This window comes from Phodopus roborovskii, unplaced genomic scaffold (assembly GCF_943737965.1).
Source record: "Phodopus roborovskii unplaced genomic scaffold, PHOROB, whole genome shotgun sequence".
Classification (NCBI taxonomy): domain Eukaryota; kingdom Metazoa; phylum Chordata; class Mammalia; order Rodentia; family Cricetidae; genus Phodopus; species Phodopus roborovskii.
This window is the reverse complement of record NW_026126539.1, coordinates 1,614,738-1,632,297: the sequence shown is the minus strand read 5'-3', so window position 1 is coordinate 1,632,297 and position 17,560 is coordinate 1,614,738. Positions and strand designations below refer to the sequence as shown.

At 38.5% G+C, this 17,560-nt stretch overlaps 1 protein-coding gene across 1 annotated transcript; it reads left to right on the top strand.

The window, feature by feature from the left end:
* The first annotated feature begins 490 nt into the window (after positions 1–490).
* Slc33a1 (solute carrier family 33 member 1) lies at positions 491–17,452 on the top strand. The gene is made up of 6 exons (XM_051198671.1): positions 491–1,570; positions 5,444–5,634; positions 11,750–11,934; positions 12,342–12,459; positions 14,926–15,141; positions 16,463–17,452. Exons 1-6 carry the CDS (start codon positions 796–798, stop codon positions 16,628–16,630), a joined length of 1,653 nt encoding a protein of 550 aa, XP_051054628.1. The 5' UTR covers positions 491–795; the 3' UTR covers positions 16,631–17,452.
* The last annotated feature ends 108 nt before the right edge of the window (positions 17,453–17,560 follow it).

Genomic DNA, 17,560 nt, shown 5'->3' with positions numbered 1-17,560 from the left:
CCTACAGTCACTGGAGTCTCTGATCCTGCACAACATATTACCAAGGAATGGGCTAGTGCTTAAAAAAAGCAAAACAAAGACAAAAACCAAACAAACAAAAAAGGGCGGTGCTCACGTGGCGATGAAGGCCCAATGGCCTAGGCCCACGAGTTCCATGCGAGCGCATGCGCAGACGGAACCCAGGCATTTGCGTCTCTTCGTCCTGGACGCACGGTACTCAGGCATATTCCTCCCTCGGAGTCAGAATCGAGGGAATTCATGGTTCCTGGCAAACGTTGTTTGCCAACGCCGCCAATGGAGCTTGTCCTGATTGGTTGACGTGGTCTGGAGGCGGGCAGGGGACTTATTTGGGAAACGCACCACTTCCCTAAGCGCGAGGCAGGAAGTCATCCTGTGTCTCTGGTGTCGGCAGGGAGACTGCCGGCTGCAGTGACAGCAGAGCCCTCCAGGCAGCGGGGAAGCAGGCGGGTGTTCGGGTCCCGCAGCACTCGCGAGCCAGCCACCATCGCAGCGCCACGGCCCGCTCCGCCAGCCACGATCCCGCCGTGACTACCGGGGGGGCTTCTGTAAGCTCCCTGAAGTCGCTTCTCCGGGCAGCGACCCAGGTTTTGCCTGGGCCACCGGCCGGGGATCTGGCTCCGTGCTGCAAAACAGCAGCTTGTCTCCCCGCGTCCGCCCTCCTGGCGGTGAGTCACCGAGACCCTGGTCGAGAGTGGTTGCCTCGGACCTGGGACTAGACTGATCCAAAACGCCAGCCTCAGGCTACCACAGACCGGGCTCTGCGTTGTCTCTGCTATGTCACCGACCATCTCCCACAAGGACAGCAGTCGGCAGCGGCGGCCAGGCATGTTCAGCCACGCTCTGGATATGAAGAGTGGCCCGCTGCCGCCCGGCGCCTGGGATGACAGTCACTCGGACTTGGTGGGCGGGGAGGGGGACCGAGAAGCCCTTCTTGGGGATGTCGGCCCCAGTGACTTCCCAAAAGCTCCGCGGAGCTACAGAGCCGAACTAAGTAGCATTTTGTTATTGTTCTTTCTTTACGTGCTTCAAGGCATTCCCTTGGGCCTGGCAGGGAGCATCCCCCTGATTTTGCAGAGCAAAAATGTTAGCTATACAGACCAGGCTTTCTTCAGTTTCGTCTTCTGGCCTTTCAGTCTTAAGTTGCTCTGGGCGCCCTTGGTTGATGCTGTCTACTTTAAGAACTTTGGTCGTCGCAAGTCCTGGCTTGTCCCTACTCAGTACATACTAGGAATCTTCATGATCTATTTATCCACTCAAGTGGACCATTTGCTCGGAAATACTGATGGCAGAACACCCGATGTGGTTGCTCTCACAGTGGCATTCTTCTTGTTTGAATTCCTGGCTGCCACACAGGACATCGCTGTGGACGGTTGGGCGTTAACTATGTTATCCCGGGAAAACGTGGGCTATGCTTCCACATGCAATTCTGTGGGCCAAACAGCAGGCTATTTTTTGGGCAATGTTTTGTTTTTGGCTCTTGAATCTGCTGATTTTTGTAACAAATATTTGCGGTTTCAGCCTCAACCCAGGGGGATCGTTACTCTTTCAGGTAGTGTATTTAATGTTATACTGTTAAGTTTATTTTACTCTTATGAATGCTTTTGACGAAACTTTCAATCTCTCTTTTGGATGCATTTAATTTTTTAAAGATAAACAAGGTATTTTCCTTCATTTCTCTTTAAAATTAACACATCATTGGCTCTCATGATGAGATTTTCATACATGTATACATGTACTTTGTTCATACTCTCTTTAATGACACACCCTTCTCTCCTCCTCCCTCCTAGTTCTCTTCCTTCAAATAGTTCACACACATATTTTAACCCCCTTCTAGATTCATGTGACATTTGACCTTCTGGATTCAAAAATTATTTCTGAATTTCGTTTACTGGTTTACTGGATTTTTCTCTAAGAGTCTGCCTAGCCAACCTCAAGCTCAGTCAGCTTCAGTCTCCTGAATGCTGATCTTACAAGCATGTGTCCCTCTACATCTGCTTTAAAAAAAAAAAAAAAAAAATTACCAGGAATCTATATGGTAGATGACTTAAGTATGTTTCCTGTTTTGTTAAAATGTGCTTCTTTCAAGTATCACTAAAGCCAGCCCATGACATTAGCACAGTCATATTGATCAGTACTCTTCAGTGAATGGAGAAAACAACTGATAAAATAACAAAATTCTGAGTTAAAGACCCTTGGGCATTTGCTTGATGTTCAAATGCACATTTTTAAAAATTCACATTTTAAACATGGGTCACATTTTTTCTTTTGTGTTTTGGTGGATTGAGATTTTTAGTTTCTTGTTTTCTGGTCTTTTCCCACCTTTGTTTCACAAGTAGTACTCATCTAGCAAGCTGCTGAAGGGCAAGAGTAGTTCATTCAAGCATTCTTAAGTTGGCTAAGTGACAGGATTATAAGGGCCTCCTGAAAATCAAAGAGTGCTTGCCAGCTAGGACCAGTAGAGATGAATATTGGAACAACCCAGAATAGCCAGCCATTGACTGTGGTAGAGACAGCAGTTGGCATATTCATGGTTGGTTCTTTATTTAGGCTGATGTTGTTTTTTGAATAGCTGTTTGAATAACTGGAATGTGAACTTTGTTCTCTAAAAGATTCTAAAATAGCTTACTTTAACATTTAGCTTTTCTGTCTGTAGTGGACTTTTGATTTTGACATTTTGAGTTAAAGAGTTTTAAATTTTAATGCTTACACATATTACATTAACTAGTTTTGAGGTTTCTAGAACTTGGTAATAGTGCAACTATAGTCTGTGGATTCTGTTTCTGTTTGTGTGTATCCCTGGTGCTGGGAAATGAACCCAGTACTCCTGCATAAAAGGCAAACTTTACTACTGCTCTAAGTCCCTATCCCATTAACCAGTGGGAGTTTTTCCTTTTCTAGCCCTCTCCCCCAGTGCTAGGGCTATTGACCTTTGTCTAGTCCTTAGTTTTCGAAAGGAGTCTAGACTGGTATCAAACTTCCATCTTTCTCAGGATCCATGTACTTAAATTATGCACCACCATGGACAGTTTAACTAGCTAATGGTTTTAAAGAATTTAAAGAACATTTGGAGTCAGCCCGGTGGTGGTGGTACACACCTTTAATCCCAGCACTTGGGAGGCAGAGGCAGCCAGATCTCAGTGAGTTATGAGGACAGCCAGCACTGTTACACAGAGAAACCCTATCTCAAAAAACCAAAACAACAAAAAAACATGGAATCATATGAAGGAAATACCATTGCCTAGATAAAGAGATAAACACACTGACTAGAAAATCTGCATTTTAGAGTCCATAACTTAAACAAAACAGCCAAGGGCTTGAGAGATGGTTCTGGTTAAGAGCTCTTGTTCTTGCAGGGTTCCTGAGTTTGGTTCTCAGCATTCATGTGGTAACTTATGACCCTCTGTAACTCTAGTTCAGGGAATCCAGCACCCTCTTCTGGCCTCCATGGACACCAGAAACACAAAGTGTGTTTACATGCAAAACATTAATACTCTTTAAAGAAACCTTTAATTTTTTTTTTTAATTCTGTGATTAATTACAGGTACTTCAGGAGGAATATACCAGAAAAGAACAGTTTAGACATTTAGAAGCAACAATTTAGAGAGCACATTGAGAACAGATATGATGGGATGAGATAAAATCTTGAGGAAACAAAACCTTGGCTCTCCTGACTGGCTTTTTCATAGCTTCAGGACAGTCCCAAACTCAGAAGTAGGCTTTTTCTTTTCTTACACACTTTGTTTTCCAAGAACCTCCACAAGCAAAGAGAGACACTTTAAGCAGCAAGGGATAAGAAATCCACAAGAACGGAAAACAAAATGATGCATTTGTTTCTTCATTTTTATAATAAGGAAACTACTGCTGTCAAGCAACTAATTAGAGACATATACTTGGAGCTTAGATGTTCCGTGGCTTTTAATCTAATATTTTGTCTATAATTGGTAGGAAGTTAGGAAAAGCCTCAAGGGAAACCTTAAGATCTTCTCTAAGTGAAACTCTCTAAATACATCATCATTTGTCTCATTTTACGATTCAGTTTTATTATTTTTACTTGTGTACATGGGAGTGGGTGAGTATATACACATGAGTATTAAGTATCCATGGAGGACAGAGGCACATTGGAGCTAGACTTACAGGCCACTAGGTGTGAGTACTGGGAATGCTTGGAGACAAATGTGTTTGGGTCTGAATCAAGGGGCAACTCCAAAGCCAGCTTCTTAGTAAGCTGAGACAGCATTTGGCATTTTATCATACAATGTATATTACAGAGAGAGCTTGTATAAAGATGCTTTGTACATTTATTTCATGTGCTATGTGCTCTATTTTCGATGATCCTTCTGGTCTGTGCTTTATGAAGATTCTTGTAGGTCATTCTCTCTAACCTAAATAAACATTTGTTAAAACTCTTTCCATGAAATGGTACAGATAGTATACCATGACTACATGTATCATCTAAGATACTGCAAAGAGGTTAATCTTAAAGAGATTAAATATGGTCAAAAGTTTAGAAATAAAAAAATGTAAAATATGGCTGGCAAAGAGAGCTCAGTGGGTACTGTGTGTGCAAGCCTGACCATCTGAGTTCAATCCATAGAACCCACAGTGGAAACAGACCCCCACCCCCACCCCCATCCCCCCCACTTCCCCCACCCCCTGCCAGGGTTGTTCTGTGACTTCTACATGAATCTGCACTCTGACACACATCACACACGCATGCACTCATGCATGCCCACACGTACTCACACTCACTCGGGGTGGGAGATTTTGAAGCAAATAATCATGTGGTTAGTTTGGGATGGATTGTTTCTAGTTTTTTATTTAAAAACAAGGCTACATTACCCAGGGTTGGCTTTGAACTCACTGTCTAATGAAGGATGACCTTAACTGTTGATCCTTCTGGCTCTGTGTCCCAAGTGCTAGAATTACAGGGGTGCTCCAGCACACTTGCCTACTTTTCTTTTTTGAGACAGTCTTTCTGTGTATCTCTGGCTGCCCTTGAATTAACTTTGTAGCCCAAGCTAGCCTCAAACACTCGTCTCAGCCTCCGGAGTGCTGCGAGTACAGGTGTGCACCACTGTGCCTGGTTCAATCACTCATTCTTTATTGTCTAAATTGCCACTGTTTAGCATAGGAGATACTTGGGTATAGAAGTATAACTAATGAACCTTATGTGATGTGAAAATAATTTCTTTTACCTAAAAGAAATTTAATTACATCTGTAACCCATCCCCCCCAATGTAAGTATTGGTCAATCTTGTGTCTACATGTTTAAAAAGTCAGAACTATTTCATTTATCTGCTATGCCTCAAAGTTTATAGCATAAAGTTTATTTTTTTTTTGTTAAAGAAAGTTGTATTTTATTTAGTACCAATGAAGTTATATTTCAAAAATTAATTCCAGACTAAAACATTCTTAATTTCAGACTTTCTTTTTTTCTGGGGAACTGTATTCTTAATAACAACGACATTAGTAGCCCTGCTGAAAAAAGAAAACAAAGAAGTGTCAATAGTAAAAGAAGAAACTCAAGGGATCACAGATACTTACAAGCTGCTATTTGCAATTATAAAAATGCCAGCAGTTCTGTCATTTTGCCTTCTGATTCTAACTTCAAAGGTAAGATTTTTAAACAAATTTATCATTATCATGGAATTTTCAATGTCTTTTCATAAGTCCCCTTCCAGTATCATAGGATTTAACAATGAAAAGCAATATTTTTTAAGTGATGATATCAAATATCACTTCTAAGTAAGCTGTATGTCTAGGAATCTTGAAGTTATGTCCATGTGAAAATATTGTTAGCAGTAGTAATGGTTGGAATGTGAACGAACACCTTGAAGTGACAGTAGCTTTCTACTGTTGTAAGGAACATGCCCTTCATATTGTGGTAGTAAAGTAATTCACTGAGAATATGGCTTACAAAGATAAGGAAGTATATGAGTATTTAAAAATCCATTTAAAAATCTTTTGAATTGTTTTCTTTTAAATACTGAAAGGGAATCTATCATGAAACAAATGGGATTACTGGTAATTTACATTCTTCATTAAGATGTTTTTGCTTAGTCAGGTGGTGGCGGCCCTTGCCTTTAATCCCAGGACTCCTGAGGCAGAAGTAGGCAGGTCTTTTGAGTTCAAAGGCAGCCTGGTCTACAGAGCCAGTTCCAGGACAGCCAAGGCCACACAAATAAACCCTGTCTTTGATAACCCCCTCCTCCAAGTCTTTGCTTAGCCACATGTTGTGAGTAATGCCTGTGGTCCCAGTACAGGGGAAGTTAAGGCAGGAAGATCAATGTGGCATCAGTCAAGGAAGTATATTTTACAATAGTAGGCTGTACATTATTCCCGGAGTCTAGACTTTTACAGTATTTTTTTTAATCCATCTTCATGAGCACTCTACAGCTGTCTAGTGTAAATCCTGTAGCTTCATTGCTTTCATTTTAATAATGAGTTACTTTAATGAGTTAATAATGGAGAAGTACCTTAATGATGGAGAAGTAGTTAGAAGAAACGTTCAGGGACTATAACATTATATTCAGTCACATCATTTAGAACTGAACATTTTTTTTTTTTTGGCAAGTTCCTTTGTTTTCCATTGCTTTTAAGATAGGGTCTCAGTCTACAGCCCTTGCTTGCCTAGAACTCAATATGTAGGCTAGGCTGACCTTGAACTCACAGAGATCTTCCTACCTCTGCCTTTGAGGTACTGGTTTATTTTTTTGAGCTCCTTTTCTCTGTTATATGTGTGCATTGTGCATGTATCTGTATATATACATACTTCATATATATGTTTACACAATAGTTTAAAAGTAGAATTGAATCATATTGTGTATAATTTTATAATTCTTTTTGCCTTATTCTAGACATGTCCCTGTATTTTTAATTATATTTAATAGCTACATTAATAATCATAGTATATATGGGTTTTTTTAATGAGACAATACCATATAGTCCAGTGGCTGACTTTAAACTTAGTATGTAGCTGACAATTATGTTGAATAGTTTTTAAAAGATTTATTTATTTTTATTTTATGTATATGGGTGTTTTGCTTGAATGTATACCTGTACATATGTATGCAGTGCCTGTGGAGGCCAGAAGAGGATGTTGGATCCCCTGGAACTGAAGTTACAGATGGCTGTGAGCTGCCATGTGGGTTCTGGGAACTGAACCCAGGTCCTCTGGAAGAGAAGCCAGGGCTCTTAACAGCTTAGCCTTCTTCCAAGCTCAATGCTGAATGTGTAAGCTCCCTTCTTCCATCTCCCAAGTGTTAGAATTATAGTGTGCATCACATCTAATATATGCTACGATTTATAGTGGTAGTTTGTTTACCTCATTACCCTAAATTTCATATATTAATATGCCAATATTTATTTTTCAAGAGTTGTTTAGGTGGTTGAGGTTTATTGTGATAGTACTTCTGTTAATCTTCATGTAGGTGGTTTTTTTTGTGTGTGTGTGTGAACATTTTGCTTATTAGTGATAGGTAAATATTGACTTAAATCACCAGATTATAGAAGTCATAGAAATTATATAGTATATACCTCTAGGCAGTTTTTTTGTTTGTTTGTTTGTTTTTTGTTTTTGTTTTTGTTTTTGTTTTTTTCTAATAGTGGCTCTGTGAGGTAGGGACAGAGAGACCTTTCTCTGCTTCTACCTATAGCAGCCTGGGGAGTTTCTTTTCAGAGACCTGTCTGCTCAGGTGAATATGATAATTTTTTTTGTGTGTGTGTTCAGGGTAAGTGAGTAGAAAACAGTTAAAAAATTGGAGGCGCTTAGGGAAATGAGAGTGTGTGCTCGAATGGGGGCATAGGCTTCTCAAGAGAGTCCCTGAAAGCCATATATGATTTTGTTCTGAAGCTGCATCTGAAAGAGTTGTAGAGGAACATAAATAGGTTGATACCTGAGGTGCATTGGATGGGAGTAAAGCTTATAAGGTAACAACTTAGGCTTTGCAGGGGGATTAAGATGTTCTTACAGTAAAGAAAAGTCAGTAGTCTTGTGAGAGTCCCAGCAAGTATCTGGGAAAGGAGTGGGACTGTCCTGCAAGGTATTATAGATTAGTTGCTATGCATGGTTCATTGTATCTTGACATTCTTACTTCAAAATCATTACATAAAAAGGATATTTTCTCTGTGTAGGGAGTCTTCACAGCAAATGTTAATTGCATAGCAATTCTTTTTACCCCTCTTAGTTACTATTTTCTTTTGAGAACTTCAAAAGTGAGCACTGCATTTGCCTCACTCCCACACCACCTCCTTCTTTAAAGCCTCCCACGTTCCAAATTCATGATTCTTCATCATCATCTTCTTCCTTCCTACTTCTTTTCAGGACAAGGTTTCACTGTGTTAAGTAGTCCTGGCTGTCCTGTATCTCACTCTGTAGTAGGCCAAGCTGGCCTCATACTCACAGAAATCAATCTGGGTCTGCCTCCTGAGTGCTGAGATTGAAGGTGTGAGCCATCACCTCCTGGCTTCGTGATATCTTCTTTGTTATTGTAACATGTATATACATATACACATGTGTGCATATAATCCACTGAGTCCATTTAAAAGCTTTACTTTTATGTACAAGTGTCCAGGGCTGACCTCTTAGGATTGGACAACCTATGTGGGAAGTTGTACTGGGAGGAGTCTAATTCTCCCTCTTTCAGCAGCCACTGACTACCTGTAGCTCTTCGTCTAGGAGTGGGACCTTGTGGAATTTCCCTTGTTTATGTCAGCATGTTAATTTGTGTTGTTATTATGCTGGTCTTATTTAGGCAGCTATATTTTTCCTCGTTTTTTAAATTTATTTATTTTTATAAATAAATAAATAAAATGCATTGGTTTTTTTTGCCATGGCTGTTGGGTCTCCTGGAACTGGAATTACACACAGTTGTGAGCTGTCATGTGGGTGCTGGGATTTGAAACATGGTCCTCTGGAAGAGCCGTCAGTGCTCTTAACCACTGAGTCATCTCTCCAGCCCCTAGGCAACTATATATTTGACAGCTTCCCTGTCATACCTAAGAGGCTCTTTCAGAGCAGATGTTCTGTTATTTTTGAATAACAGAACATCTCCTCTTCCTCAATTTTTCCTGAGACTTACTTCTAAGTAAGATGTATCAGTCCCACATTCTGTTGTTCTCTGCACTTTTGACTAGTTGTGGACCTCTCTCTTAGTTTCTATGTGTTGCCAAGAGAAACTTACTTGATGAGGGGTGGGAACTACATTTACCTATGGGTTTAAGGAGCCACATTCAGAGTATAGTTAGACATTATATTGATTTAGGAAAATGACGGTAATAGGTTTTCCTCTTAGGTCTCAGCTCTATGATCTCTCCATTCACAGATAGTTACCTAGGTTTACAGTACCAGGCGTGTATTTCCCACTGTTAAGTGAGCCTCAAGTCCGATTAGATAGCTCTTTATTACCTACTAAATAAAAGTGCCACCACTGGGCCATTGCAGATATCTTTCCAGTCTAGTTACTGTTGGGTTCATAGACTTTACAGTGAGATAGCCAACTTTGCCCCTCTCCCTTGGCAGTTTGAATGGCACTGTCTGAGACTGAGATCCAGTCCTCAGGGAGGCTCCTGGATCAGTTCTTGTGCTAAATGTTTTGGTTTTCAGTTTTTGTTTTGTTTTTCTGGTAGGATCCCATTATGTAGTTCTGACTGAGCTAGAACTCCCTGTGTAGACCAAACTCAGATACTCAACTTTCTCTGCCTCCCCTGGCTTAAAGGCTGGCACCACTGTGCCTAGCTATGCTGGACTCTCAACTATCAGCAACTTCAATAGACTCTTGGGTGAGGGGATTCTTTCCCTTTCCATGCCTGTTTAGTTTTCCCTTTCTGTCCCCAGCTTCAACTTCCTTACTTCCTACAATGTGAGCTGATTGTTTCACATCCTTGAAAACATAAACTTAAGTTTTGCAATTCTATTGAGTATGTGGTGGCACCTTGTCATGTTTATAATTTGTATTTACTAGATGGTTAAGGAAGTAGAACATCTTTCATGTTGTTATTGGCTATCTGACTATCCAGAGTTATTTATAACTTTAAATTGGAAAAAGTATATGTGTGTGTGTGCATGTGTATGTCACACACACTGGACATATTGTTGCTTAGATGTGTGTATTACAAGTATTCCTACCATAAATCTATTAAGAGTAAATGTTTAGTTACTTTCATATCTCAGTCCTGCAGAGTAAATATAATGCAAATGAAAATTATGCACTAATTATAATTAATCTTTGACCTTTCTATTGTGCTTTTTTCTTTTGTGTGTATTGGTGTTTTGCCTGCATGTATGTCTGTGCACCACAGGCATGGTGGCTCACATGTCTGATCTCTGCATTCAGAAGATTGAGGCAGGAGGGTTACACAGTGAGTTTCAAGTCAGTCTATGCTACAAGAGAGACTCTGTTTAAAAAAAAAAAAAAAACAAACAAAAAATAAATATCCCCCCCAAAAGATCAAATGACCCTTTGTTCATGATGTTAGATTCAGGTAATACATAGGTTGGTAGGAATCACACAAGTTATGTTTCAGAGTCTTCGGAGAATATAGGGATCCATATCATGCTATTATCCCTTGTTTTGTAAATTTTTGATTATTTTGCTGAGACTTTGCAGTTACAATTTTTCCTTTTGTAACTAAACTCTTGACTCATAAGGAGATCCCTGAGACTATGTAGCTGTCTTATTTCAAACTTTGCCTGCTGCTTTTATCATCCTTACTCTTTATTGATGTTATTAAGAATCAATCTAGTTAATTATGCTTTTTCTTTTTCCACCAACCCCCCCCCCTTTTTTTTTTTTTTTCCAAGACAGGGTTTCTCTCTGTAGCCCTGGTTGTCCTTGAACTGGCTCTGTAGATCAGGATTGAACTCAGAGATCCACCTGACCGCTTCCTAAGTGCTGGGACTCAAGGCATGTACCACCATCCCAGGCTCTTTTTCTGTATTTTATTCAACCTTTCCAGTATACTATTTCCTTAGAATTGATTTTGAAATGTTATCTGTGCTTGGAAATTTTTATTTTAATTTGTGAAAAATTGTCAAAAATATGTGGCACTTATTCATTTGAATTAAACTTATTTATAGTTAACCAGAAACTTTTCTTTTAAATTTATGGTACACAAAGCAGTAAGTAGAATTTTAAACTTACAATAGATTGATCGTGTTTGTTTTTTGTTTTTGCTTTTTGTTTGTTTGTTTGTTTGTTTTTTATAGAGAGAGACGGGTCTCTCTACATTACCCTGTCTGTCCTGGAACTCTCTATGTGGACCAGGTTGGCTCAAATTCCTAGAGAACTGCCTGCCTCTGCCTCATGCATGCTGGGCCTAAAGGTGTACAACCTCAGCCACTGGCTTTTTTGATTACAGAGTCTCACTATGTAGCCCAGACTGTCCTGAAACTCATTATATAGACTAGGATGGCTTAGAACTCACAGCAGTTTGCCTGCTGCTGGTGCTTCATACAGGCTGGGATTAAAGGCCTGGATTGAACTCTTTCAATATGGAAATTAGTTGTAATTAAATCTATATACAGTTCTACCAATATTGCATTTTCATTTGTTTTCCTACATAATATTAGTAAACCACAGTACAAAATACTCCTTCTATAACTTGACAACTCTGTATTTGTGACTGACCGGGGTCACTGATGAAACTGAAGGTTTTATAGGACTTGCATGTATTTTGACATGGGCATCTCATGTGTCAGAAGCTGATCTATTTCTGTTGTATGTTGCAGATTGGCTTTTCAGCAGCAGATGCCGTGACAGGCTTGAAACTGGTAGAAGAGGGAGTGCCTAAAGAACACCTAGCCTTACTTGCTGTTCCAATGGTCCCTCTGCAGATAATACTGCCACTGATTATCAGCAAGTACACTGCAGGTCCCCAGCCACTAAACATATTTTACAAAGCCATGCCCTACAGGTAATGACAGAACCTGATAAATAACAAGGTTGTGTTTAGTATTGTGCACCACAGGGTAGAGTGTATGGGTGAGACCAGGGAGGGAGGAATGATGCAACTTTAACATCATTTAGATCTACTTTTTCTTTTAGCCTTCTAGCATGTCCTATTGTTGTTTAAGGGGTGGGCAATTTCTTTTCTTTTCTTTTTTTTATTGTTGTTTTGAAGCACCATCTCACTATGTAGCCCTGGATGTTCTGGAACTTAATATGTAGACCAGACTGACCTCAAACTCAGAGATCCATTTGCCTCTGACTCCTGAGTCCGAGATTAAAGACATGTGCCACCATGCCTTGGTTCAGCCATTTTTAATACAGATTATTTTTTCATATACAATAGATGTCAACTCATGTTTCTATCTTTTGTAGATTGCTGCTTGGATTAGAATATGCCCTACTTGTTTGGTGGACTCCTAAAGTAGAGCATCAAGGAGGATTCCCCATATATTACTATATTATAGTGCTCCTGAGTTATGCATTACATCAGGTAAGCAAAGAAATAAACTGTTGAATGAAGTGATTTTTTTTTTTTTTGTGTGTGTGTGTGTGTGTGTGTGTGTGTGTTATATGCACCTGATTATGTAAGTATGTGGGCTCTTGGGCACACATGTAAAGGCCAGAGCAGGATGTTAAATATCTTCCTCTATCGTTCTCTGTATTGTCTTGAAACAGGGTTTCTCACTGAACTGGAAACTTGCCATTTTGACTAGGTGGCTGGTGATCTGCCTGTTTCTGCTCCAGAAGCTGGAGTTGCAGGCACTCACTCATTTATGGATGAGCATGTGAACTCAAGTCCCCATAGTTGTAGAGGAGGTTTTCTCTTATGTACTGAGCCATCTTGCAGTCCCTGAAGAAAAATGTCACAGCTACTTTAATGAAGTTCAAGGTTAACAATAAAGTAATTTGGTGATGAACCTTAGTCTAATGTCCTTCAACTTAGTGTTAGTTAATTAGTTAGTTGTTAGTTAGTTAGTCATGCAAAAGGAGTTTATTTATCCATTCATTTTTCTTTAAATTGTTCCTTTATCGAGAATTTATTGTGTTTCAGAATTTATTACAATGCTGACCAAGTTTACTCTTACTAAGTACACCTTTGTCTATTCTTAGATGTAGGGGAAGGTGTTTGTGTTGTGTTTTGTTTTGAGATAGGGTCTGCCCATAGAATCAAGCCTAGGTTTAAACTTATTGTGTAGCTCACTTTGGTCTGAAACTGGAATTCCCATTGATTTTCCTGCCTCATCTCAGTCTTCCACATGCTGGCATAATAGGTATAATCAACTACACCTGGCTCAGATTTGGATACTTTAATTTATGTTGTCTTAAAGTAGAGAGACAGATACTGGATTTAGGTAGTCTTTGACTTAAATTTTGTATTAAAAAAATTTATTTTGAGATTTTTGGCAGCTGTCTGATAAAGTACCTTCTCTTTCTGTGTTTTATTTGCTTGCAATCCCTGAAGGAAGTGATTCCTGCTGTGCTTTAACCTCACTTAAGTTGCTGTTTCAGAATGAGGGTTTTGATTCTAAATATAAGCGACTCAAGTAAATGGCTGAGTGTTAAATGAGCTGGTATTGCATGATAGCAGCTGCCCTGAGTGCTGATGTAACTGAGTCAGTCAAGCCAAAATATTTGCCATTAACACAGTTCATGTATTAAGGATATCAGAAAACTTACCATGAAAGCCAACTCCTCAGTTTCATGGATTTAATGTCTTCAGTCTAATGTAACTTTGCTTCACCACTGAGCTGCCTCCCCCACCCCGCCCAGTATTCACTTTGGAATCCTATTTTTTTTTTTTTTTTATAAACACTTCATGAAGCACTGCTCAGAAGAATATTGTTTTGGAAATAATTTCTACCTTTCTAATGAAGAATTAATTAATTTTTGCTCCTTTCCGGTTATGTTTGAGACAGTGTTTGTCCCATACTAGACTTAAATTTGAAATCCTCCTGCCTCTGCCTCCCAAGTGCTGGGATTAAAGATATGTGTCTCTACCTGCCTCTACCTCTCAAATGCTTGTATTAAAGATGTGTGTCTCCATTCCTGTTTCTGTTTTATCTCCTAAGGGTTTTTTTTCTCTCTCTAGTTTGTCTTATAAATTGTGAGATGGTATTCTTCAATATCACTTATCACTATTTTTGGAGTATAATACATATCCATGTTTTGTTGTTTACTTCAGTAAACTTATAGATGTATAAGTGAATATATGCATATATGATATATTTAGGTACAGTACACATAGGGACTTTGCTTTATGTGTCCTTTAATGCCACCTTCCCTGTCATTTTCCCTTTAGTCCCTTTAACTGTATATGTTTTTTTTTTGTTTTTTTTTTGTTGTTTGTTTGTTTTTTTTTTTTTTTTTGGAGACAGGATGTCTCTGGTTTTGGAGGCTTTCCTGGAACTAGCTCTTATACAGCTGGTTGGTCTCTACTGAGGTCCACCTGCCTCAGCCTCCCTTTGAGTACTGGGATTAAAGGCGTGTGTTACCAGTGCCCAGCTTCAAAATGAGTCTTTTGTTTTTGTCCTAAACACAGTGTGTGCACTTCTAGTGTTTAAATTCTTTATTTCCTTTTTCTCCAGTATATAATATATTCAAGGGAATAGTATCACTTTTAAATGAATCTTTATACCATGTTCTTAAAGTATGGCTTCCATAAAGTATGTACTCCATAAATTTTTGTTGAATTGAATTCATTAAAAATTATGAAAAATTAATTTTAAGTCTTATGATTTTGATACTCCTAATTTAATATAAGGCATAGTTTTATAAGTCTGACCATAGAAGTCAGAAAACAGGGTTCCATAGTTTATGCTTCCTGCTTGTGCCCTATGCTCAATCCTGAATACCCTCCACACAAAAAAACAAGCAAAAAAAAAAACAAAAACAAAAACAAAAACAAAAACAAAAAAAAAACCTCCTTCTACCATTCCAGTGTTCCTTCTTCTCACAGGTCACACTGTACAGCATGTACGTGTCAATAATGGCTTTCAATGCCAAGGTCAGTGATCCTCTTATTGGAGGAACATACATGACCCTTTTGAATACTGTGTCTAACCTGGGAGGAAACTGGCCTTCTACAGTAGCGCTTTGGCTCGTGGATCCCCTCACAGTGAAGGAATGTGTAGGAGCATCAAACCAGAATTGTCGAACACCTGATGCAATCGAAGTAAGTGTGTCTTAGTTTCTGAAAACAATGAGCAAGATTTGAGATATGATCACTATGTCTAAAAATCATATATACCCATAGTTTCTAGTATGGAAATGTATCGATTTTAGCTCTATCATAATTAAGAATAATTACAAATTTGTATCCTTAAGACTAGCTTAATTACCTGGAGAGATGGCTCAAATGGTTAAGAACACTGGCTGTTCTTCCGAAGATCCTAAGTTCAATTTCCAGCAACCACATGGTGGCTCATGAGCATTTGTAATGAGATCTGGTGCCCTCTTCTGGCCTGTAGGGATATATGGGGCAGAACACTGTATTCATAATAAATAAATAAAATCCTTAAAAAAAAAAAAAAAAAAGACTAGCTTAATTAAAGGTGCTTGCTTCTCAGCCAAAGAGAGCAGTCTCTCCCATATTGAGGGCTGCTGAACTGCTTAGAAATGTAAAAATAATAGCTAACTTTTAGAGTGCTAAGAAAGGGGCTCCACGGGCTCTTCATACACAGCAACTGTAGCTAAAGCTAAATGGTGAGGGTTTTATTGGTAAATTACTTCAAAGTAATAAATATTATTACTCATGAGCCAGGCATGATGAGGCGGAGGCAGGCAAGTCTCCATGAACTCAGGCCAGCCTGATTTAAATAGGATATTCCAGACCAGGCAGGGCTACATAATGAGACCCTATTTGTCTCAACAAACCAAATTAATTTTTCTGGAAATTTCTTCACGTTTTCAAATTTGAAACTTCCATTTTGAAAATCACTATGGTTTGCAGTAACTGCTCAAAGTTGTTTCAATCTTACTAGTAGATTGAAGAAATAAACTTCATGAACATAAGCCAGACAGCATGGCATATGCATATAATTTGGGAGCCTGAGGCGGGAGAATTGTGAATTTGAGGCCGGTCGTTTTTCACATAAGTCCAACCTTATCTAAAACCAAAGAAACAAAAAATAAAGACATCAATATAACTTACCATTTGAAATAAGTGAAATATTGAAATCCTTTCTCAAAAATGTACTTTATTAATCTTCTTAGTTACAAAGTAGAAACATCAATTATGAATACTTCCATAAAGAAATCACAGAATATGGGTCCAAGATATAGCTCAGTTGCTGTAATGCTTGCCTCCATAAAACAAGCTCAGTGATATATGCTTGCAATCCTAGCACTTGAGTTGTAAGGGAGAGATTCAGAAGTCCTTGTTACCCCTGGCTATATAGTTAGAAGCTAGCCTAGACTGTCTTAGACCCTGCCTCTATAAAATAAACAAGAAAAACAGAAAAAGTTATAGAATATTTGTAACAATTTTTTTATAGCTTTGCAAAAAACTTGGCGGCTCATGCGTGACAGCTCTGGATGGTTATTATGTGGAGTCCATTATCTGCGTTTTCATTGGATTTGGTTGGTGGTTCTTTCTTGGTCCAAAATTTAAAAAGTTACAGGATGAAGGACCATCTTCATGGAAGTGCAAAAGGAACAACTAATGCCAACATTGCTGGAAATTCTAGAAGGTAATTGTAGTTTAGTTTTATTGATAAAGCTATGATAATCAGTGTGTAGGAGTATAAAACATTGTTTAATTTTAATTTAAAATGTCAAATAGTTGAACAATAGAAATTTATTTGTAGTTTGATCATATATTTCCTTGCCTTGTCAATGTATTTAACGTTTACTTAAGGCCAGGAAACAACTCTTTTGGTTGTATTACTTGATTTCTTTTAATTTACTGACCAAAGCATATTTTGAGCTGTAATGGAATGAATGGGTGGTTACCATGCTGCCAAGTATTGTTGTTAGTACCTGCTTCTGAGTTGTTTAATAGTTTGGTACAATGTATCAAGTGGGACAAACCTTAATATCCAGGTACTAACTAACTAGTTTGACCTTACATTAATTCTCACTTTCAGTTGTAAATCTGTAGAAATTTATGTGGACTCTGATGCAAAGAAAATGTAGACTATTAAAACATTGAGTTGTTTTTCTGACCATAACCACATTGTACAAATGAATCTGTTAAAAATAGCTATTTTAAATGTAATTTTTGCTTTTGTAAGCATGAAAGATTTATAAGAAGATTATTCAAACTATTTTTTTATAAATGAAAGCTATGGTTTTTAATTTATTGATTTCCCTGTCCCTCCCTTTTGGAGAAAATATTTTGGTTTCTTGTTAACTCTTGTCCTAGGTTTCTGGTATGATTTTGTCACAAGTGTGTCATGGCACATAGACAACTAATGAGGGGATCAAGTTTGTGGTTTGTGTGTTTATGGCTTAGTTGTAAAAATAAAAGCTAAATGTCATTCTTACTGTAGTTTTTTAATTACTGTGAGAAGAGAATGTAAACATACGATTAAATAAAATTTCAATTAGCTAACACCATAAATCTTAAAGCTACTGCTTTAAAGAGAGATTTT